At 41.8% G+C, this 24,591-nt stretch overlaps 1 protein-coding gene across 1 annotated transcript in view; it reads right to left on the bottom strand.

The window, feature by feature from the left end:
- LOC135526666 (transcription factor COE1-A-like) overlaps positions 1-24,591 on the bottom strand; it is a 113,329-nt gene that overhangs the window by 25,866 nt on the left and 62,872 nt on the right. The window contains exon 11 of the mRNA XM_064955206.1: positions 707-795. Within this exon, the coding sequence (XP_064811278.1) occupies positions 707-795 (89 nt within the window). The remainder of the gene's footprint in view (positions 1-706; positions 796-24,591) is intronic.

The following is a 24,591-nucleotide window of genomic DNA, read 5'->3' as shown; positions in this document are numbered from 1 at the left end:
GATTCCATGTAGAACCCTCTGGGAATCCTACATGGAACCAAAAAGGGTTCTACCTGGAACCAAAAAGGGTTCTCCAAAGGGTTCTCCTATGCGGACAGTCAAAGAACAATTTTAGGTTCTAGAAAGAACACTTTTTTCTAAGAGTGTACCTATCTACCACTGTTCATTTATTGGAGGAGGGAAACAGAGGGGGGAGGGAGAGAGAGTGGAGGGGAGGAGATACAGGAGGTTGTTAGTCTAAAGACCAGGGGCCATACGTATCAAGTATCCCAGGGTATGAGTGCTGATTTGTTCCACAGACCTCACCACCAGACATGACCCAGAGTGAGCGAGAGGTGATTTCTCTCTTAACCTCCCACACCTGTTCTCTCTACCCTCCCCTGCTGTCTTTCAGTGCTGGACGACCAATCAAGCTTCAGTAAGAACACTCAGCTGGACAGTTCTTCGATCCACTGACTCCTCAGCTGACTGACTGAACCATGATGGACGCCTGTATACCTCCCCTCCCCCTTCTCCTCCTCCCCCTCTACTTCCCTACTCTTTCTCTCCCCCTCTCCTCCCCCTGCTCTCCTCCCACTCCTCTTCCTTCCTTTCTTTGTGGGTGTGTGTATGTGTGTGTGTGTGTGTGTGTGTGTATGTGCATGTGTGTATGGGTGTATGTGTGTGGTGGGTATGAGTGTGAATGTGTGTATGTGTGTGTGCTGACCTTAGGTAGTCTCTCCTGGTCTCCTGGATGTCTGGGGATGACTTTCTGTAACCTCTGGAAGCCGTAATCTATAGTGGGCTCATTCAACGCTGCGGAGAGAGGAAGAGAGAGAGAGAGAGAGAGAGAGAGAGAGACAGAGAGAGAGAGAGAGAGAGAGGAAGAGAGAGGAAGAGAGAGGGAGAGAGAGGGAGAGAGAGAGAGAGATAGTAATATCACTCTGAGAACACTGACAGAACTCATAGTGATGGTAATTGAATAAGCTAAGCTTTAACATGCATATTTAAACATAAGAGTATGAACAGAGCAGTCCAAGGCTGGAATTATCCCTCTGAACCTTTCTCCCACTTTCCCATTCTCCCAACTTTCTCTTTCCCCACCTTCTCTTTCCCATCCCCTGCAGTCTCTCTCTCTCTCAGTCTCTCATTTTCTCTCTTTCACTCCCCTTCTCTTCTATTCTCTATTCTCTGTTTCTCTATTCTCTATTCCTATATGCTCTATTCTCTGTTCCTCTATTCTTCTATTCTCTGTTCCTCTATTTTATATTCCTCTATTCTCTGTTCCTCTATTCTTCTATTCTCTGTTCCTCTATTTTATATTCCTCTATTCTCTATTCCTCCATTCTTCATTCCTCAATTCTCTAATTTTCTATTCTTCTATTCTCTATTCCTCTATTATTTTTTTCTATTCTCCATTCCTCTATATCTCTATTTTTCTGTTCTCTATCCCTCTATCCCTCAATTCTCTGTTCCTCTATTTCTCTAATCCTCAATTCTCTATTCTCTGTTCATCTATTCTATATTCCTCTATTCTATATTCTTCATTCCTCTATTCTTCTATTCTTTATTACTCTATTATCAATTTTTCTGTTCTCTATCCCTTTATTCCTCTATTCTCTGTTTCTCTTTCCTCCATTTTCTATTTCTCTATTATCTATTCCTCAATTCTCTATTCTCTGTTCCTCTGTTCTTCTATTCTCTGTTCCTCTATTCTTCATTCCTCATTTCTCTATTCTTCTATTCTCTATTCTATTCTCTATTCCTATATTCCTCTATTTATCTATTTTTCTGTTCTCTATCCCTCTATTCCTCAATTCTCTGTTCCTCTATTTCTCTATTCTTATATTATCTATTCCTCTATTCTCTATTAATCTATTTCTCAATTCTCTATTTTTCTGTTCTCTATCCCTTTATTCCTCTATTCTCTGTTTCTCTATTCTCTATTTCTCTTTCCTCCATTTTCTATTTCTCTATTATCTATTCCTCAATTCTCCATTCTCTATTATCTATTCCTCAATTCTCCATTCTCTATTCCCTGTTCCTCTATTCTTCTATTCTCCGTTCCTCTATTTTTCTGTTCTCTATCCCTCTATCCCTCAATTCTCTGTTCCTCTATTTCTCTAATCCTCAATTCTCTATTCTCTGTTCATCTATTCCTCTATTCTATATTCCTCTATTCTATATTCTTCATTCCTCTATTCTTCTATTCTTTATTACTCTATTATCAATTTTTCTGTTCTCTATCCCTTTATTCCTCTATTCTCTGTTTCTCTTTCCTCCATTTTCTATTTCTCTATTATCTATTCCTCAATTCTCTATTCTCTGTTCCTCTGTTCTTCTATTCTCTGTTCCTCTATTCTTCATTCCTCATTTCTCTATTCTTCTATTCTCTATTCTATTCTCTATTCCTATATTCCTCTATTTATCTATTTTTCTGTTCTCTATCCCTCTATTCCTCAATTCTCTGTTCCTCTATTTCTCTATTCTTATATTATCTATTCCTCTATTCTCTATTAATCTATTTCTCAATTCTCTATTTTTCTGTTCTCTATCCCTTTATTCCTCTATTCTCTATTTCTCTTTCCTCCATTTTCTATTTCTCTATTATCTATTCCTCAATTCTCCATTCTCTATTATCTATTCCTCAATTCTCCATTCTCTATTCCCTGTTCCTCTATTCCTCTATTCTTCTATTCTCCGTTCCTCTATTTTTCTGTTCTCTATCCCTCTATTCCTCAATTCTCTGTTCCTCTATCCTCTATTTCTCTATTCTCTGTTCATCTACTCCTCTATTTTTCTATTCTCTATTCCTCTATTTTTCTATTCTCTATTCTCTATTTTTCTGTTCTCTATCCCTTTATTCCTTTATTCTCTGTTCCTCTATTCCGTATTATTCTATTCTCTATTCCTCTATTCTATATTCTTCTATTCCTCTATTCCATATTCTTCTATTCTCTATTCCTCTATTCCCTATTATTCTATTCTCTATTCTTCTATTCTATATTCTTCTATTCTCTATTCCTTTATTCTATATTCTTCTATTCTCTATTCTTCTATTCTCTATTCCTCTATTCTATATTCCTCTATTCTCTATTCTTTTATTCTATATTCCTCTATTCTCTGGCCAGAGGAAACTCTCATACAGTAGAAAACCCACCGATAAAAGCAGCCGCAGGAGAAACAGAACAGACCAGCAGCTGATTGTCCTCAGAGAAGAAAACCTTATGAAGTATGTGTGTGAACAGACTCTGTGAGTGTGTCTCTCTCTGCTTGCCGTCTGTTGGCCCCGTAGGCCCCAGCCAGGGTGTTTCCTGGGGGTGTAAGCACAGCTCGCCTCAAATCTGAGGAGACAGCTTGACCCACTGGCCCCCAGAAACAAGCATGCCACTGGAGAGACGGTGGACAAACTGTGGTCCTGCTACTGTAGGCCTGCCAGGTTCTTTATGATAGATGCCCAGACAGAAAACACACATCACAGATGTACAATGAAGTGTGGATAATCTCTATCATTCTCTCTTTCTCTCTCTACTGTATATATCATTCTTTCTTTCTCTCCATCTCTTTCTTTCTTTCTTTCTTTCTTTCTTTCTTTCCCTCCACTTCTCCCTCTCTTTTTGCTGTTTCCATTTAATACAATGATTTGGACAGAGAGAAGGAAAAATAAGTGAAGAGAGATTTTGACCACGGCAAATGGGAGACTGGAGAGGTTGAGAAAAGAGGGAGATGAGAAAGAGATTATGTCAGACAGTGAAATGTCAGTACAGGCAGCTGGTAAATATATGAATCACGCCAAAACAATGAGAAGGTCACATCTTCAATTATTACAGAGGAATAACAGTTGACATAATTTAGTCTTCTCTGACCCCTTTAAGTCTTAAGTAGGATTCAGACCTGGATTAGTTCTGCGTAGGGCTGTGGAGGTCATGACATTTTGTCAGCCGGTGATTGTCAAGCAAATAACTGCCGGTCTCACGGTAATTGACCGTTAATTAACATAAACACATTTAACATAAACACACTCCTGGCTTCACACACAGCCTACCAGCCTTTGATGCAAAATCTACATAAAACATATATATAATAAACCCATGCAATATAGCCTACACCAGTGGTTCCCAAACTTGTTATAGTCTCGTACCCCTTCAAACATTCAACCTCCAGCTGCGTACCCCCTCTAGCACCAGGGTTTACTCTCAAATGTTTTTGTTTTTTCATCATTATAAGCCTAGCACGTGTGAGTTTTTGTCACAACCCGGCTCGTGGGAAGTGACAAAGAGCTCTTATAGGAACAGGGCACAAATACTAACCTAATAATGATCAATAATGTTTCTCTTTATTTAACCATCTTACATGTAAAACCTTATTTGTTAATCGAAAATTGTGAATAACTCAGCACAGGTTAATGAGAAGGGTTTGCTTGAAAGGATGCACATAACTCTGCAATGTTGGGTTGTATTGGAGAGAGTCTCAGTCTTAAATCATTTCCACACACAGTCTATGCCTGTATTTAGTTTTCATGCTTGTGAGGGCCGAGAATCCACTCTCACATAGGTACGTGGTTGCAAAGGGCATCCATGTCTTAACAGCGCGATTTTCCAAGGCAGGATACTCTGAGCGCAGCCCTATCCAGAAATCTGGCAGTGACTTCGGATTAAATTCAATTTTCACAGAACCGCTTGTTGCAATTTCGATGAGGCTCTCTTGTTCAGATATCGGTTAGTGGCCTGGAGGCAGGGCATGAAAGGGATAACAAATCCAGTTGTTTGTGTCATCCGTTTCAGGAAAGTACCTGCGTAATTGTACACCCTGTTCACTCAGGTGCTTTGCTAAATGACATTTGACATTGTCCATAAACTTGAGTTCATTTGCACACAAAAAATGATACAATGATAGAAAGACCGTTTGTTGTCGTAATTAATGCAGACAGAGAAGAGCTCAAACTTCTTAATAATAGCCTCAATTATGTCCCACACATTGAATATAGTTGCAGAGAGTCCCTGTAATCCTAGATTCAGATCATTCAGGCGAGAAAAAACATCCCCCAGATAGGCCAGTGGTCTGAGAATCTCATCATCATGCAAGAGGTCAGACGAGTGAAAATGTCAGGTCAGTAAAGAAAACTTTAAGCTCGTATCTCAATTTAAAACACTTGTTAATACTTTTCCCCTTGATAACCAGCACATGTTGTAAAGGCGTTACATGGTCGCTACCCATATCGTTGCACAGTGCAGAAAATACACGAGAGTTCAGGGGCCTTGTCCATTCTCACTGTAGTGTCCAAAACGGTTTTCAAGCCATCAGTCATTCCCTTGGCAGCAAAAGCCTCTCAGTGGATGCTGCAGTGCACCCAAGTGGTGTTGGGAGTAACTGCTTACACGCGCGTTACCACTCCACTCGGTCTCCCTGTCATGGCTTTGCACCATCACTAGAGATACCAACACATCTTGACTACCAAAGTTAATTTGATGTCACAAAGCTGTCCTGTACTTTAAAAATATACTTTAAAAATATCAATGTAGTTCTCATCATAATTGCACTTCTTCGATGGTCCAACGTCCCTATCTGTTGTTCGGTGTTTTCCAGGGTAAGGGGGCAGTAGCTCTTCAGCTGCATCAGATTCACAGCAGTCAGTGTCCATGCAAGCCGGGCTAACAACAAATGTAGAATTACTGATGCTTGCATTTGATGTGCTCGTGGAAGCAGAACAATTTGTGTCGTCGACAGGTGTAGGTGTAGTACTGCTGGCAGTAGCCGTACTACCACTAGAGCTGATATGTGTCTCTATGGATGTGTTCATAGACGCAGAACAACTTGTGTCGTGGACAGGTGTAGGTGTAGTACTGCTGGTAGTAGCCGTACTACCAGGAGAGCTGGTATGTGACTCTATGGACGTGTTCATGGATGCAGAACAACTTGTGTCCTGGACAGGTGTAGGTGTAGTACTGCTGGTAGTAGCCGTACTACCAGGAGAGCTGGTATGTGACTCTATGGACGTGTTCATGGACGCAGAACAACTTGTGTCGTGGACAGGTGCAGGTGTAGTACTGCTGGTAGTAGCCGTACTACCACTAGAGCTGATAGGTGTCTCTATGGACGTGTTCATGGACGCAGAACAACTTGTGTCGTCGACAGGTGCAGGTGTAGTACTGCTGGCAGTAGCCGTACTACCAGGAGAGCTGGTATGTGACTCTATGGACGTGTTCATGGACGCAGTACAACTTGTGTCGTGGACAGGTGTAGGTGTAGTACTGCTGGTAGTAGCCGTACTACCAAGAGAGCTGGTAAGTGTCTCTATGGACGTGTTCATGGACGCAGAACAACTTGTGTCGTGGACAGGTGCAGGTGTAGTACTGCTGGTAGTAGCCGTACTACCACTAGAGCTGATAGGTGTCTCTATGGACGTGTTCATGGACGCAGAACAACTTGTGTCGTGGACAGGTGTAGGTGTAGTACTGCTGGTAGTAGCCGTACTACCACTAGAGCTGATAGGTGTCTCTATGGACGTGTTCATGGACGCAGAACAACTTGTGTCGTGGACAGGTGTAGGTGTAGTACTGCTGGTAGTAGCCGTACTACCAGGAGAGCTGATAGGTGTCTCTATGGACGCGGGCCTTACTAAATGGACTGTTAGAAAATGTGAATCACATTTTTATTTGGCGTATTTTCCTACACCATCACAATAAATCCATTGTTTATTTTAGACAGGTCTAAAGAAACATGAGGTGAAGAAAATATTGATATATTTCCGAAGAACATAATAACATCAAATCAAATCAAACTTTATTTGCCACATGCGCCGAACACAACAAGTATAGACCTTACCGTGAAATGCTTACTTACAAGCCCTTAACCAACAGTGCAGTTCAAGAAGAAGAAAATATTTGCCAAGTAGGCTAAGATAAGAGGTTTTCTGGGCTTTCCTCTGACACTGCCTGTTACATAGGTCCTGGATGGCAGGAAGCTTGGCCCCAGTGATGTACTGGGCCATTCGCACTACGCTCTGTAGCGCCTTAAGTTAGATACCGAGCAGTTACCACACCAGGAGGTGATGCAACCGGTCAGGATGCTCTCGATGGTGCAGCTGTAGAACCTTTTGAGGATCTGGGGATCTACGCCAGATCTTTTCAGTATCCTGAGGGGGAAAAGGTGTTGTCGTGCCCTCTTCACGACTTTCTTGGTATGTTTGGACTATGATAGTTCGTTGGTGATGTGGACATCATAGAACTTGAAACTCTCGACCCACTACACTACAGCCCTGTTGATGTTGATGGGGGCCTGTTCGGCCCATCACACTTCCAGGTCTCTGACCTCCTCCCTATAGACTGTCTCATTGTTGTCGGTGATCAGGCCTACCACTGTTGTGTCATCAGCAAACTTAATGATGGTGTTGGAGTCGTGTTTGGCCATGCAGCAGTGGGTGAACATGGACAATAATCTGAGTTGTCCTTATGTTCATTCTATAGCTAGAGGACTCCTTAGATCTCCATGAGTGTGAAGTATCATTGTTTTGTCTTTATCTGTTCTAGTACTTTCGTTTTGCTAGCTTGGGCCATCTGCTTTAAGTGGTGCCTTTGGAACTACCAATCTGCAGTCAAGAACGCAGAGTTCATCTCAGCCTATGTTGCCCTTCCGGAGACAAAAAAATACAATGTACCAAACCGCTGCTGTCACTGAAGAGGATTTTAATCTTTCCAACACTTCCGGCGTAGTGACGTTTTTGACACGACGTCAATCAAAATATGGCTACGACAAAATAAAAGCCGTACGATGCACGAATCACGATTACGATTATTGGATCTGATGGAGACATGGATCACCCCAGAGAACACTGTTACTCCAGCACCTCTTTCTTCATCTGACTATGTTTTCTCTCATAGTCCAAGATCATCTGGTTGTCATGTGGTGGCACAGGTTTACTCATTTCTCCTAAATTGAGATTTTCTCTTTTCTCCCTCTCTCACCTGTCCATCTCAATTTAATTCATGCTTTCACTGTCACTTGTCCACTCAAGCTTAACATTATTGTAATATATTGTCCACCAGGTGCCCTTGGAGAGTTCCTCAATGAGCTTGACACCTTGATAAGCTAATTTCCTGATGATGAACTTCAACCTCCCGACGTCTGCATTTGATGAATTTATTCCCAACTCGCTCTTTCCCCTCCTTGCCTATTTGGACCTCACCCTTTCCCCTCCAACTAACAAGGTAGGCAATACACTTGACCTCATCTTTACAAGAAGCTGCTCGCATACTAATCTCACTGCAACATCGCCCCCCCAGATCTCTGATCACTACTTTGTTTCCTTTTCTGCCTCCCATTCATCCCACACCTAACCACCCAGCCCCTACCCAGATGGTCATGCGCCATCGCAATCTTCACTCTCTCTCTCCCACTACTCTCTCCTCTTCCATCATCTGTCTTCTGCTAAATTCTTCTCCCTCCTGTCTCCTGATTCTGCCTCTTCAACCCTACTCTCCTCCCTTTATGCATCCTATGACTCGGACTGTCCCCTTTCCTCCCGGCCGGTTCGGCCCTCCCCTCCTGCTCTGTGGCTGAGTGACTCATTGCGAGCTTACAGAACAGGGCTGCGGGCAACTGAGCAAAATTAGAGGACAACTAAACATCCGGAGGATCTATTATCCTTTCACTCCCTCTTCTCTACCTTCTCTGTATCTGCTGCTAAAGGCACTTTCTATCCCTCTAGATGTCAAGCTTCTGCCTCTAATCATAGGAAACTCTTTTCCACCTTCTCCTCCCTACTTAATCTTCCACCCCCTCCCTCCTCCCTCTCTGCGGACTACTTTGTCAACCACTTTGGTTGATGACGTCTGCTACTCATTCACTCAGCCTATTGATTCCAGTGGTCTCACTCACACCAAACTACCCTATGCCCTGACCTCTTTCCTCCTCTCCACCCTTTCAGGGCTGGGCTGGTCTCAGGGTATGCAAACACTTGGATTGCATTTTACTTGGCAGGCCGCTCCGACCAGGTGACGTGGAGAGGATCTTTGCCTGCACCACATACTCTCACTACTGGTGTCTCCCAGGGCTTGATTCTAGGCCCTCTCACTCTGCTCTGTCATTTCTCCACATGGTCTCTCCTATCATTCCTATGCGGATGACAATAAACTACTATTCTCCTTCCCCCTTCAGACACTCAGGTAGTGACAAGCATCTCTGCGTGCCTGGCATAGATCTCCACTTGGATGTTGGCCCACCACCTCAAGTTCAACCTCGACAAGACGGAACTGCTCTATCTCCCAGCAAAGGCCTGCCCGCTCAAAGACCTCTCCATCACGGTTGGCAACTCCACAGTGTCACCCTCCCAGAGTGCAAAGAATCTTGGCATGACCCTAGACAACACCCTGTCGTTCTTTGCAAACATCAACGCAGTGACCCGATCCTCCAGGTTCATGCTCTACAACATCTGTAGAGTATGACCCTGCCTCACACAGGAAGCGGCGCAGGTCCTAATCCAGGCATTTGTCCTCTCCTGTCTGCACTACTGCAACTGGCTGTCGGCTGAGCTCCCTGGTTGTACCATCAAACACCTGAAACTTATCCACAAAGCAGCAGCCTGCCTGGTTTTCAACTTTCCCAAGTTCTCTCATGTCACCTCGCTCCTTCTCACACTCCACCGACTTCCAGTTGAAGCTCGTATCCACTACAAGACTACGGTGCTTACCTATGGAACAGCAAGAGGAACCAACCCGTTCTGCCACCTCATGTCTCTTGGCCCTCCCACCCCTACGAGAGGGCAGCTCCCGTTCAGCCCAGTCCAAGCTCTTCTCTGTCCTGACACACCAATGTTGGAACCATCTTACCTCTGAAGCGAGGACAACAGAGTCACTACCCATCTTCCCTCTGAAGCTAGGACAACAGAGTCACTACCCATCTTCCCTCTGAAGCTAGGACAACAGAGTCCCTACCCATCTTCCCCCTGAAGCTAGGACAACAGAGTCCCTACCCATCTTCCCCCTGAAGCTAGGACAACAGAGTCCCTACCCATCTTACCTCTAAAGCGAGGACAACAGAGTCCCTACCCATCTTCCCCCTGAAGCTAGGACAACAGAGTCCCTACCCAACTTCCCTCTGAAGCTAGGACAACAGAGTCCCTACCTATCTTCCCTCTGAAGCTAGGACAACAGAGTCCCTACCCATCATCCCCCTGAAGCTAGGACAACAGAGTCCCTACCCTACCCAGTCCCTACCAAAAACATCTGAACCCCTACCTCAGTATCAATCCTCCTCATCACTACGACCCCCCCACCCCCCCAAAAAATATATATAAAAAATAACACTTAAGCAGCACTTGCACTTGACCAACCCCTTCTAGCTCTGACTCTACTGATAGCTGCGTTATTGAGGAAAAATGTACTTCATATGCCTATGAAATGTGGTTGACCCACCTAGCTACTTTAAGATGAATGCACTAACTGTAAATCACTCTGGATAAGAGCATCTGCTAAATGACTAAATGTCAAATGTAAATGTTAGGCCCTGATCTGGCTATGCCATATGCCTGTGGGCTACACAAGTTTCATTTAGCAGACAAGATTTGCTTAGAATTACATGGCATTATTTTTACATGATTTTATTGTCTGAAGAATACAATTGAACAAAGCTGATTAATATATAAAGGATGTTTTCTCCAAACGATTTGAGGGAGTGAACACATGCAGCTGTTCTGTGTTGAATGGCTAACAAAGAAACAGGTCCTCCTATATGCTTCATTGAAAGTTATTTATGCAACTTTACCTGTGATACAAACGTTGGCCTGTGTGTTTTGATTTTTAACACATTCTAAAGCTGCAGGATGCCACTCTAAAGATGATTTGAAAAAAGTTGTATGTAAGGCATGAGCTCTGCTTTGTTTTCTTTGTGCAGGCTGTACACACTCCATCAGTCTCTCATTCATAATTTGACAAGCACTTAATGCCTCTAATTTTCCGGCTGCATCCACTTGTGTGACTGTAATGCCCCCTAAATAAATCCATGCCTTTTGTGGCCAGTGGCTGTTGTGCCCTTGGGCAGAGTATTATAATTATAATTCCCTTCTCCCGGCTGCGTGCTGAAACATGCCTCGCTCACATGGCTCTCCGTGAAAGGCTACAAGAGAAGACAGACACATTGGGGACACAACTGTGTGCGTTCTTATCCAATTCCAAGGCAAATATTTAACATATTGGATGAATTGTCCACATTTACTTTTCGTCATTCAACAACATGAGTAGGTCTACCGAACAGCAAAAGCACTAGCCAATGTCAATCTACTATCCCCCATAGTACAGATGTTTACCTATTATATTCTGTGCAAGAAATGTATTTTCCAAATACAGTCCTGGACAGTTGTGGGATGCGCTAGATCCCAAATGAATACAACCACTAAAAACACAAAAACTGCTTAAGCAATTAGCCTGATGCAACAGATGAGAACATTCACATTGATAAGCTATTTCTTCACATTATAAGTGCAGCAACAATGCACACAGTTAGGCTCTATACCCATTGTAAAGTGGTTTACTGTGCTTTATTTGAAGAAGTTATGTGGCCACTTTAGTTGTGATGCAGACCTTATCAAAACATATAGGCCTATGGGCTAGGCTACAGGAGATGTGCCACTATGATTATAACAAGTCACACAAATAAATCATTCACTGTTAGCCTTTAACTGGGCATCATTCACAAGTGATAATGTATTATTCACAAGTGATAATGTACTATTCACAAGTGATACCATATAATATACCATATAATTCACAAGTTAACTCTTATTTATATAGGCAAGTCAGTCAAGAACAAATTAGTATTCACAAGTGATAATATATCATTCACAAGTAATAATGTATCATTCACAAGTGATAATGTGTCATTCACAAGTGATAGGTTAATATAGTCACCCATCAGACTATTCTTGATTTAATCTTGTCTTTACATATTGTAACGTGTGCGCTGAGGGTCGGGAAGCAAGTTCAGGGAGTGAATGTTTTAATAAATAAACGTTAACATAATAACGAACAAGAAAACACGAACAACGCACAGACATGACACTGGAACAGAAACAATAACGCCTGGGGAAGGAACCAAAACCAAAAGGAGAGACATATAAAGAGAAGGAACCAAAGGGATATAGATATAAAGAGAAGGAACCAAAGGGAGATACATATAAAGAGAAGGAACCAAAGGGAGAGAGATATAAAGAGAAAGAACCAAAGGGATATAGATATAAAGAGAAGGAACCAAAGGGAGATAGATATAAAGAGAAGGAACCAAAGGGATATAGATATAAAGAGAAGGAACCAAAGGGAGATACATATAAAGAGAAGGAACCAAAGGGAGAGAGATATAAAGAGAAAGAACCAAAGGGATATAGATATAAAGAGAAGGAACCAAAGGGAGAGAGATATAAAGAGAAGGAACCAAAGGGATATAGATATAAAGAGAAGGAACCAAAGGGAGATACATATAAAGAGAAGGAACCAAAGGGAGAGAGATATAAAGAGAAGGAACCAAAGGGAGAGAGATATAAAGAGAAGGAACCAAAGGGAGAGAGATATAAAGAGAAGGAACCAAAGGGATATAGATATAAAGAGAAGGAACCAAAGGGATATAGATATAAAGAGAAGGAACCAAAGGGAGAGAGATATAAAGAGAAGGAACCAAAGGGATATAGATATAAAGAGAAGGAACCAAAGGGAGAGAGATATAAAGAGAAGGAACCAAAGGGATATAGATATAAAGAGAAGGAACCAAAGGGAGAGAGATATAAAGAGAAGGAACCAAAGGGAGAGAGATATAAAGAGAAGGAACCAAAGGGAGATACATATAAAGAGAAGGAACCAAAGGGAGAGAGATATAAAGAGAAAGAACCAAAGGGAGAGAGATATAAAGAGAAGGAACCAAAGGGAGAGAGATATAAAGAGAAGGAACCAAAGGGAGAGACATATACAGAGAAGGAACCAAAGGGAGAGAGATATAAAGAGAAGGAACCAAAGGGAGAGAGATATAAAGAGAAGGAACCAAAGGGAGAGAGATATAAAGAGAAGGAACCAAAGGGAGATACATATAAAGAGAAGGAACCAAAGGGAGAGAGATATAAAGAGAAGGAACCAAAGGGAGAGAGATATAAAGAGAAGGAACCAAAGGGAGAGAGATATAAAGAGAAGGAACCCAAGGGAGAGACATATAAAGAGAAGGAACCAAAGGGAGAGAGATATAAAGAGAAGGAACCAAAGGGAGAGAGATATAAAGAGAAGGAACCAAAGGGAGAGAGATATAAAGAGAAGGAACCAAAGGGAGAGAGATATAAAGAGAAGGAACCAAAGGGAGATACATATAAAGAGAAGGAACCAAAGGGAGAGAGATATAAAGAGAAGGAACCAAAGGGAGAGAGATATAAAGAGAAGGAACCAAAGGGAGAGAGATATAAAGAGAAGGAACCCAAGGGAGAGACATATAAAGAGAAGGAACCAAAGGGAGAGAGATATAAAGAGAAGGAACCAAAGGGAGAGAGATATAAAGAGAAGGAACCAAAGGGAGAGAGATATAAAGAGAAGGAACCAAAGGGAGAGAGATATAAAGAGAAGGAACCAAAGGGAGAGAGATATAAAGAGAAGGAACCAAAGGGAGAGAGATATAAAGAGAAGGAACCAAAGGGAGAGAGATATAAAGAGAAGGAACCAAAGGGAGAGAGATATAAAGAGAAGGAACCCAAGGGAGAGACATATAAAGGGAAGGTAATCAGTGAGGTGATGGAGTCCAGGTGTGTCTGATGATGCGCAGGTGCGAGTAACGATGGTGACAGGTGTGCGCCATAACGAGCAGACTGGTGACCAAGAGACCGGAGAGGGCCACACGTGACACATATACTAAAGGGGCTGCGGAAAAATACATGTCATCTATTCATTTAAAAAGCGAACGGAGGATGCTTTTCACGTGGTTCATTTTCATGCCAGCCAGGTACTCCTGTTATAAAGAGAAGCAATGTGCTTAATATTAGGAATGTTAATACAGGCCATCACTCTGTTTTCTCACGCAATTGCCAAGCCTATATAAATGTGACGCAGCAGGAGCTCATGGGCTCTCGTGATTAGATCAAGTGTTTGAATCCGTTGTAGAATACATTTGCATTGATGTCAGAGTGATTAGAGGGACAATAGAGTCCTGAGTGCCAGGCAGTTAGCAGGTTCGGTAGGCTACCTAGACCATCAGCAGCATCAGAGCTTGGAGAAGCATAATTACTGTGTCCGCCGGTGTGGCGGTAATATGGTCACCGTAAAAACCTATATTCCTGCTTATTACACTAACCGACTGAGGGGCTATGGTTTTTCAGAAGATATTAAATGTTAGTAAAGTCAAGAGCCTTTTAGATATGAACAACTACGTAGTCTCTCTCTCTCTCTCTGTGTGTGTGTGTGTGTGTGTGCCCGCGTGCGCATGTGTGTTTGTGTGTGTGTGTGCGAGTGTGTGTGCGTTTGTGTGTGTGTGTGTGTGTATGCGTGTGAAAAAGAGCAAGAGAGAGAGAGGGCAAGATAGAGATAAAGTGAATCATAAATAAATCACATCACAAAACTACTAAATCCTAACCAGTAAAACATACCTACATTAATACATCATAAACTTTAGAATCAGCAACTGTCAGAATTGACCTCCCAATCACCTCGATCAGCTCCATCATCAGGATCAATACTCATGGGAGTTTCATAAAGTCACACCACCATCCACAGGACTAGAGGGTAGGAGATGTCTATGAGTTAGGGAGGGACGGAGGAGAGCTGGAGGAGGGAAGGAGGTTGGTAGGAGGAAGAGGAAGGGGAAGAAGAGGGGAGGAGGAATGGGAGGAGGCGAGATGGAGGAGGAAGGGGGAAGGATAGGAGGAGGATGATGGGAGGAGAAGGGGAAGAGGAGGAGGAGGGTATGAGGAGGAGGATGGATGAGAGGTCAGACAGCCAGTAATCTATCTCCCTGTAGTATGAATCACGAACAAGAACACTTAACCTCCTGTAAGAACATTTGTTCCACCTCTGATAATCTCATCTCTCTCTCTCTCTCTCTCTCTCTCTCTCTCTCAGACCTATAAAATATCACTTGTTTTTTATACAGGAAAGCCTGACTATTGAATTTGAGAATTTTACCAATTAATGTACATAAATATGACATTTCACTATGATAATACCAAAAATACAACTAATCTAGGATTTAAGATTACAGTAAAATTACTAGGCCCATCATAAAAGCGCAAAATGAAAAATCCTATAATCATCATAAATCAAATACTGATCTTTAGTGTAGATTAGAATGAGGCATTCCACCATCTGTACGTTCCAATTCCTTCCTGCCATTCCATTTAGCAGGAAGGGGGAGAGAGGGCTTAAACCCTACATCTAATTTGAATATCCCCTTAATATGGACTTTCTAAAGGACCTGTGACTGGCTGTAGATACTGTATCCGAGAGTAAACTGAGTGTGTGTGAGAAAGAATGCTCCCCATCTCTACCAGAGTTTTAATCAACAGTAGCTCAATAAAGGATTGAATTAGAGAGAGTAATAGACATCCTCGCTACTGCACTCCACTGTTATTGTGTGTGTGTGTGTGTGTGTGTGTTTGTGTGAGACAGAGAGAGTGAGAGAGAGTGCGAGAGAGAAAGAGCGCGAGAGAGAAAGAGCGCGAGAGAGGGACAGACCACTTCTGGGAAAATTGGAAAACACTAAACAAGTAACAACAGGAAGATTTATCTATCCAAAATGGAGATGGATGGGTAAACCACTTCTCCAAGCTTTTTGGCTCTATAACAAAGAACATGCAGCAAAAACATATACATGATCAAATACAAATCTTAGAATCAACTATTAAAGGCTGCCAGAACCCACTGGATTCTCCAATTACATTGAATGAACTTCAAGACAAAATACAAACCCTCCAACCCAAAAAGGCCTGTGGTGTTCATGGTATCCTCAATGAAATGATAGAATATACAGACTACAAATTTCAATTGGCTATTGTTAAACTCTTTAACATCATCTTTAGCTCTGGCATCTTCCCCAATATTTGGGACCAAGGACTGATCACCCCAATCCAAAAGTGGAGACAAATTTTACACAGATAACTACTGTGGGATATGCATCAACAGCAACCTGGGAAAATCCTCTGCATTATCATTAACAGCAGACTCGTACATTTCCTCAGTGAAAACAATGTACTGAGCAAATGTCAAATTGGCTTTTTACCAAATTGCCGTACAACAGACCACGTATTCACCCTACACACCCTAATCAACAAACAAACAAACCAAAACAAAGGCAAAGTATTCTCATGTTTTGTTGATTTCAAAAAGCTTCTGACTCAATTTGACATGAAGGTTTGCTCTACAAATTGATAGAAAGTGGTGTTTGGGGAAAAACAAATGACATTATAAAATTCATGTACACAAACAAGTGTGCGGTTAGAATTGGCAAAAAACACACATTTCTTTCCAAAGGGGTGGGGTGAGACAGGGATGCAGGTTAAGCCCCACACTAGAACAGTCTGCAACACCAGGCCTCACCATATAGAATCCGAAGTCAAATGTCTATTGTTTGCTGATGATCTGTTGCTTCTGCCCCCAATCAAGGAGGCCCTACAGCAGCACCTAGATCTTCTGCACAAATGATGTCAGACCTAGGCCCTGACAGTTAATCTCAGTAAGACAAAAATAATGGTGTTCCAAAAAAGGTCCAGTCACCAGGTTCTCAAATACAAATTCCATCTAGACACTGTTGCCCTAGAGCACAAAAAAACGATACATACCTCGGCCTAAACATCAGCGCCACAGGTAACTGCCAAAAAGCTGTGAACGATTTGTGAGACAAGGCAAGGGACTTCTATGCCATTAAAAGGAACATAAAATTCGACATACCAATTAGGATCTGCCTGCCTAAAAATACTTGAATCAGTTATAGAACACATTGCTCTTTACAGTTCTGAGGTCTGGGGTCCGTTCACCAACCTATAATTCACAAAATGGGACAAACTCCAGATTGAGACTCTGCATGCAGAATTCTGCAAAAACATCCTCTGTGTACAATGTCAAACACCAAATAATGCATGCAGAGCAGAATATGGCTGATACACACTAATTATAAAAATCCAGAAAAGTTCTACAACCACCTAAAAGTTCTACAACCACCTAAAAGGAAGTGATTCACAAACCTCCCACAACAAAGCCATCGATCTACAGAGAAATAAATCTGGAGAAGAGTCCCCTAAGCAAGCTGGTCCTGGGGCTCTGTTCACAAACACAAACAGACCCCACAGAGCCCCAGGACAACAACACAATTACACCCAACCAAATCATGAGAAAACACAAAGATACAGTATCAGTCAAGATTTTGGACACACTTACTTATTCAAGGACTTGTCTTTATTTTTACTATTTTAGACATGGTAGAAAAATAGTGAAGACTTCAAAACGATAAAATAACAGATATGGAATGATTTAGTCAACAAAAAATGGTAACAAATGAAAATATATTTTAGATTTGTAATTTTTCAGAGTAGTCACCCAATGCCTTGATGACAGCGTTGCACACTCTTGTCGTTCCCTCAACCAGCTTCATGAGGTAGTCACCTGGAATGCATTTGAATTAACAGGTGTGCCTTGTTAAAAGTTAACTTTTTTTTCTATTGAGTCAATCATTTCTGTTGTGACAAGGTAGGGGTATAAGAAATATAGCCCTATTTGGTAAAATACCAAGTTCATATTATGGCAGGAGCAGTTCAAATAAGTAAAGAGAAATGACATCACTACTTTAAGACAAAAAGGTCTGTCAATACGGAACATTTCAAGAACAAGTGCAGTCGCAAAAACCATCAAGCGCTATGATGAAACTGGCTCTCATGAGGACCGCCACAGGAACAGAAGACCTAGAGTTACCTCTGCTGCAGAGGATAAGTTCATTAGAGTTGACTGCACCTCAGATCAAAACAAATCAAATTGTATTTGTCACATACACATGGTTAGCAGATGTTAATGTGAGTGCAGTGAAATACTTGTGCTTCTAGTTCCGACAATGCAGTAATACCCAACGAGTAATCTAACCTAATAATTCCACAACTACCTTACACACAAGTGTAAAGGAATAAAGAATATGTAGACAAAGATATATGAATGAGTGATGGTACATAATGGCATAGGCAAGATGCAGTAGATGGTATCGAGTACAGTATATACATATGAGATGAGTAATGTAGGGTATGTAAACATATAAGTGGCATTGTTTAAAGTGGCTAGTGAAACATGTATTACATAAAGATGGCAAGATGCAGTAGATGGTATAGAGGACAGTATATACATATGAGATGAGTAATGTAGGGTATGTAAACATTATATTAAGTGGCATTGTTTAAAGTGACTAGTGATACAGTTTTTACATCAATTTTCCATTATTAAAGTGGCTGGAGTTGAGTCAGGATGTTGGCAGCAGCCACTCAATGTTAGTGGTGGCTGTTAAACAGTCTGATGGCCTTGAGATAGAAGCTGTTTTTCAGTCTCACGGGCCCTGCTTTGATGCACCAGTACTGACCTCGCCTTCTGGATGATAGCAGGGTGAACAGGCAGTGGCTTGGGTGGTTGTTGTCCTTGATGATCTATATGGCCATCCTGTGACATCGGGTGGTGTAGGTGTCCTGGAGGGCAGGTAGTTTGCCCCCGGTGATGCGTTGTGCAGACCTCATTACCCTCTGGAGAGCCTTACGGTTGTGGGCGGAGCAGTTGCCATACCAGGCTGTGATACAGCCCGACAGGATGACCTTGATTGTGCTTCTGTAAATGTTTGAGAGTGTTTTTGGTGACAAGCCAAATTTCTTCAGCCTCCTGAGGTTGCTATGAGGATGTGGCTGGGGATGCCGTCTGGGCCTGCAGCCTTGCGAGGGTTAACACATTTAAATGTTTTACTCATGTCGGCTGCAGTGAAGGAGAGTCCGCAGGTTTTGGTAGTGGGCCGTGTCAGTGGCACTGTATTGTCCTCAAAGCGAGTAAAGAAGTTATTTAGTCTGTCTGGGAGCAAGACATCCTGGTCCGCGACGGGGCTGGTTTTCTTTTTGTAATCCGTGATTGACTGTTGACCCTGCCACATACCTCTTGTGTCTGAGCCGTTGAATTGCAACTCTACTTTGTCTCTATACTGACGCTTAGCTTGTTTGATTGCCTTGCGGAGGGAATAGCTACACTGTTTGTATTCGGTCATGTTTCCGGTCACCTTGCCCTGGTTAAAAGCAGTGCTTTGCGCTTTCAGTTTTGCGCGAATGCTGCCATTAATCCACGGTTTCCACTTTGGGAATGTTTTCACAGTCGCTGTGGGTACGACATCGCCGATGCACTTGCTAATGAACTCGCTCACCGAATCAGCATATTCGTCAATGTTGTTGTTGGACGCAATGCGGGAAACATATCCCAATCCACGTGATCGAAGCAGTCTTGAAGCATGGAATAAGATTGGTCGGAGCAGCGTTGAACAGACCTGAGTGCGGCAGCTTCCTGTTTTAGTCTCTGTCTATAGGCTGGGAGCAACAAAATGGAGTCGTGGTCAGCTTTTCCAAAAGGAGGGCGGGGGAGGGCCTTATATGCGTCGCGGAAGTTAGAATAACAATGATCCAGGGTTTTACCAGCCCTGGTAGCACAATCGATATGCTGAAAGAATTTAGGGAGTCTTGCTTTCAGATTAGCCTTGTTACAATCCCCAGCTACAATGAAAGCAGCCTCATGATATGTGGTTTCCAGTTTACATAGAGTCAAATAAAGTTTGTTCAGGGCCATCGATGTGTCTGCTTGGGGGGGAATATATGCGGCTGTGATTATAATTGAAGAGAATTCTCTTGGTAGATAATGCGGTTGATATTTGATTGTGAGGAATTCTAAGTCTGGTGAACAGAAGGACATGAGTTCCTGTATGTTGTTGTGATCACACCATGTCTCGTTAATCATAAGGCATACCCCCCGCCCCTCTTCTTACCAGAAATATGCTTGTTTCTGTCGGCACGATGCGTGAAGAAACCAGCTGGCTGCACCGACTCCGATAGCGTGTCTCGAGTGAGCCATGTTTCCGTGATGCAAAGAACGTTACAGTCTCTGATGTCCCTCTGGAATGTTACCCTTGCTCGGATTTCATCAACCTTGTTGTCAAGAGACTGGTCATTGGCGAGTAGTATACTAGGGAGTGGTGTGCGATGTGCCCGTCTCCGGAACCTGACCAGAAGACCGCTTCATTTCCCCTTTTACGGCGACGTTGGTTCGCCGGCTGGGATCCGATCCATTGTCCTGGGTGGAAGGCAAAACACAGGATCCTCTTCGCGAAAGTCATATTCCTGGTCGTAATGATGCTGAGTTGACGTTGCTCTTATATTCAGTAGTTCCTCCCGACTGTATGTAATGAAACCTAAGATTACCTGGGGTACCAATGTAAGAAATAACACGTAAAAAAAACAAAATACTGCATAGTTTCCTAGGAATGCAAAGCGAGGCGGCCATCTCTGTCGGCGCCGAAAGTGTTATCTATCCCTCTATCCTATCATCTATGTATCTATCCCTCTATCCTATCATCTATGTATCTATCCCTCTATCATATCCTCCTATCCTCTCTGTATCTATCCCTCTATCATATCCTACTATCCTCTCTGTATCTATCCCTCTATCCTATCATCTATGTATCTATCCATCTATCCTATCATCTATGTATCTATCCCTCTATCCTATCATCTATGTATATATCCCTCTATCCTATCATATATGTATCTATCCCTCTATCCTATCATCTATGTATCTATCCCTCTATCCTGTCATCTATGTATCTATCCCTCTATCCTATCATCTATGTATCTATCCCTCTATCCTATCATCTATGTATATATCCCTCTATCCTATCATCTATGTATATATCCCTCTATCCCTCTATCCCTCTATCCTATCATCTCAGTATCTATCCCTCTATCCTATCATCTATGTATCTATCCCTCTATCCTGTCATCTATGTATCTATCCCTCTATCCTGTCATCTATGTATCTATCCCTCTATCCTGTCATCTATGTATCTATCCCTCTATCCTGTCATCTATGTATCTATCCCTCTATCCTGTCATCTATGTATCTATCCCTCTATCCTGTCATCTATGTATCTATCCCTCTATCCTATCATCTATGTATCTATCCCTCTATCCTATCATCTATGTATCTATCCCTCTATCCTGTCATGTATGTATCTATCCCTCTATCCTGTCATCTATGTATCTATCCCTCTATCCTATCATCTATGTATCTATCCCTCTATCCTATCATCTATGTATATATCCCTCTATCCTATCATATATGTATCTATCCCTCTATCCTATCATCTATGTATCTATCCCTCTATCCTATCATCTATGTATATATCCCTCTATCCTATCATATATGTATCTATCCCTCTATCCTGTCATATATGTATCTATCCCTCTATCCTATCATATATGTATCTATCCCTCTATCCTATCATCTATGTATCTATCCCTCTATCCTGTCATCTATGTATCTATCCCTCTATCCTATCATCTATGTATCTATCCCTCTATCCTGTCATCTATGTATCTATCCCTCTATCCTATCATCTATGTATCTATCCCTCTATCCTATCATCTATGTATATATCCCTCTATCCTATCATATATGTATCTATCCCTCTATCCTATCATCTATGTATCTATCCCTCTATCCTGTCATCTATGTATCTATCCCTCTATCCTATCATCTATGTATATATCCCTCTATCCTATCATCTATGTATCTATCCCTCTATCCTGTCATCTATGTATCTATCCCTCTATCCTATCATCTATGTATCTATCCCTCTATCCTGTCATCTATGTATCTATCCCTCTATCCTATCATCTATGTATCTATCCCTCTATCCTATCATCTATGTATATATCCCTCTATCCTATCATATATGTATCTATCCCTCTATCCTATCATCTATGTATCTATCCCTCTATCCTGTCATCTATGTATCTATCCCTCTATCCTATCATCTATGTACATATCCCTCTATCCTATCATCTATGTATATATCCCTCTATCCTATCATCTCTGTATCTATCCCTCTATCCTATCCTCCTATTCTCTATGTATCTATCCCTCTATCCTATCATCTATGTATATATCCCTCTATCCTGTCATCTATGTTTATTACCCTCTATCCTATCCTCCTATTCTCTATGTATCTATCCCTCTATCCTATCCTCCTATTCTCTATGTATCTATCCCTCTATCCTATCCACTATGTATATATCCCTCTATCCTATCATCTATGTATATATCCCTCTATCCTGTCATCTATGTTTATTACCCTCTATCCTATCCTCCTATTCTCTATGTATCTATCCCTCTATCCTATCCTCCTATTCTCTATGTATCTATCCCTCTATCCTATCCTCCTATTCTCTATGTATATATCCCTCTATCCTATCCTCCTATTCTCTATGTATATATCCCTCTATCCTATCCTCCTATTCTCTATGTATCTATCCCTCTATCCTATCCTCCTATTCTCTATGTATATATCCCTCTATCCTATCCTCCAATTCTCTATGTATATATCCCTCTATCCTATCCTCCTATTCTCTATGTATCTATCCCTCTATCCTATCCTCCTATTCTCTATGTATCTATCCCTCTATCCTATCCTCCTATTCTCTATGTATCTATCCCTCTATCCTATCCTCCAATTCTCTATGTATATATCCCTCTATCCTATCCTCCTATTCTCTATGTATCTATCCCTCTATCCTATCCTCCTATTCTCTATGTATATATCCCTCTATCCTATCCTCCTATTCTCTATGTATATATCCCTCTATCCTATCCTCCAATTCTCTATGTACTGTATCTATCCCTCTATCCTATCCTCCAATTCTCTATGTACTGTATCTATCCCTCTATCCTATCATCTATGTATCTAAAATACAAAATACTGCATAGTTTCCTAGGAACGCGAAGCGAGGCGGCCATCTCTGTCGTTGCCGGAAGTTTTTAACTTTTTAAACCCAAATAAATGCTTCACAGAGTTCAAGTAACAGACACATCTCAACATCAACTGTCCAGAGGAGACAGTTGAATCAGGCCTTCAGGTTTGAATTGCTGCAAAGAAACCACTACTAAAGGACACCAATAAGAAGACGGGACTTGCTTTGGCCATGAAACACAAGCAATGGTCATTAGAGCGGTGGAAATAGCCTTCCTATTTTATTTTATTTTGCTTACCATGTGATTCTCTATGGGTTATTTCATAGTTTTGAAGTCTTCACTATTATTCTACAATGTATAAAATAGTCAAAATAAAGAAAAACCCTTGAATGAGTAGGTGTGCCCAAACCTTTGACTGGTATTGTAATTATTTAACACATTGGAAAGATTTAACAAAAAAAACAGAGCAGGCAGAATACCTGACCACTGTGACTGACCCAAACTTAAAGAAAGCTTTGACTTTGTACAGACTCAGTGAGCATAGCCTTGATATTGAGAAAGGTCGCCGTATGCAGACATGGCTCTCAAGAGAAGACAGGCTATGTGCACACTGCTCACAAAATGAGGTGGAAACTGAGCTGCACTTCCTAACCTCCTGCCAAATGTATGACCATATTAGAGGCACATATTTCCCTCAGATTACAAAGATCCACAAATAATTTGAAAACAAACCCAATTTTGATAAACTCCCATATCTACTGGGTGAAATTCCACAGTGTGCCATCACAGCAGCAAGAATTGTGACATGTTGCCACAAGAAAAGGGCAACCAGTGAAGAACAAACACCATTCTAAATACAACCCATATTTCATTTGATTTATATTCCATTTTGTACTTTTAACCATTTGCACATAATATGACATTTGTAATGAATGTATTATTTTTGAACTTATCAGAATGCAATGTACAGTACCTTTTTGCTGTTGTTTATAATCTACTTCACTTGTTTTGGCAATGTAAATGTTTCATGCCAATAAAGCCCTTAAATTGAAATTGAATTGACACAGAGAGAGAGACAGAGACAAAGAGATTCTGTGTGTGTGTGTATTTGTGTGTGTGTGTGTGTGCTTCTTAGGTCCATCTACTATATGCTACACATTGATACTAATGGCAGTAATACAGGTACAGATTGAAGTCCTTTCATTTCGCAGTTCCGCCCGATATAAAAATGACAAACAACGTCTTGCTCTCTCCACCCGCCTGTGGAATACTAGTCCGATAGAACTTTGAGAGAATGGCAGTTAAATGGCACATGTAGTGCACTACTTTTGACCAGGTCCTATGGACTTTACATAGGGAATAGGGAGCCATTTGGGACTCACTTTCAGCCTGTTAATATTCTGTTGCTGTACTTGAGTCTTCTCCTGTCCCTGTCCTGTCCTAACAGCATCCCCAGCCCTGCTGACTGATGACTGCGGACTGCTGACTGATGCTTCACACATACCTAATCAGTACTGAGCCCAGAAATACTAAACTTAATGTCAGAGAGAGAGAGAGAGAGAGAGAGAGAGGGGAGAGAGAGAGAGAGAGAGAGAGAGAGGGGTTAGGAGAGAGAGAGACAGGAGAGAGAGAGAGGGGA

Source organism: Oncorhynchus masou, chromosome 32 (genome assembly GCF_036934945.1).
Source record: "Oncorhynchus masou masou isolate Uvic2021 chromosome 32, UVic_Omas_1.1, whole genome shotgun sequence".
Classification (NCBI taxonomy): Eukaryota; Metazoa; Chordata; class Actinopteri; order Salmoniformes; family Salmonidae; genus Oncorhynchus; species Oncorhynchus masou.
Note: the sequence above shows the minus strand (reverse complement) of the source record. Positions and strands in the feature narration are given on the sequence as shown.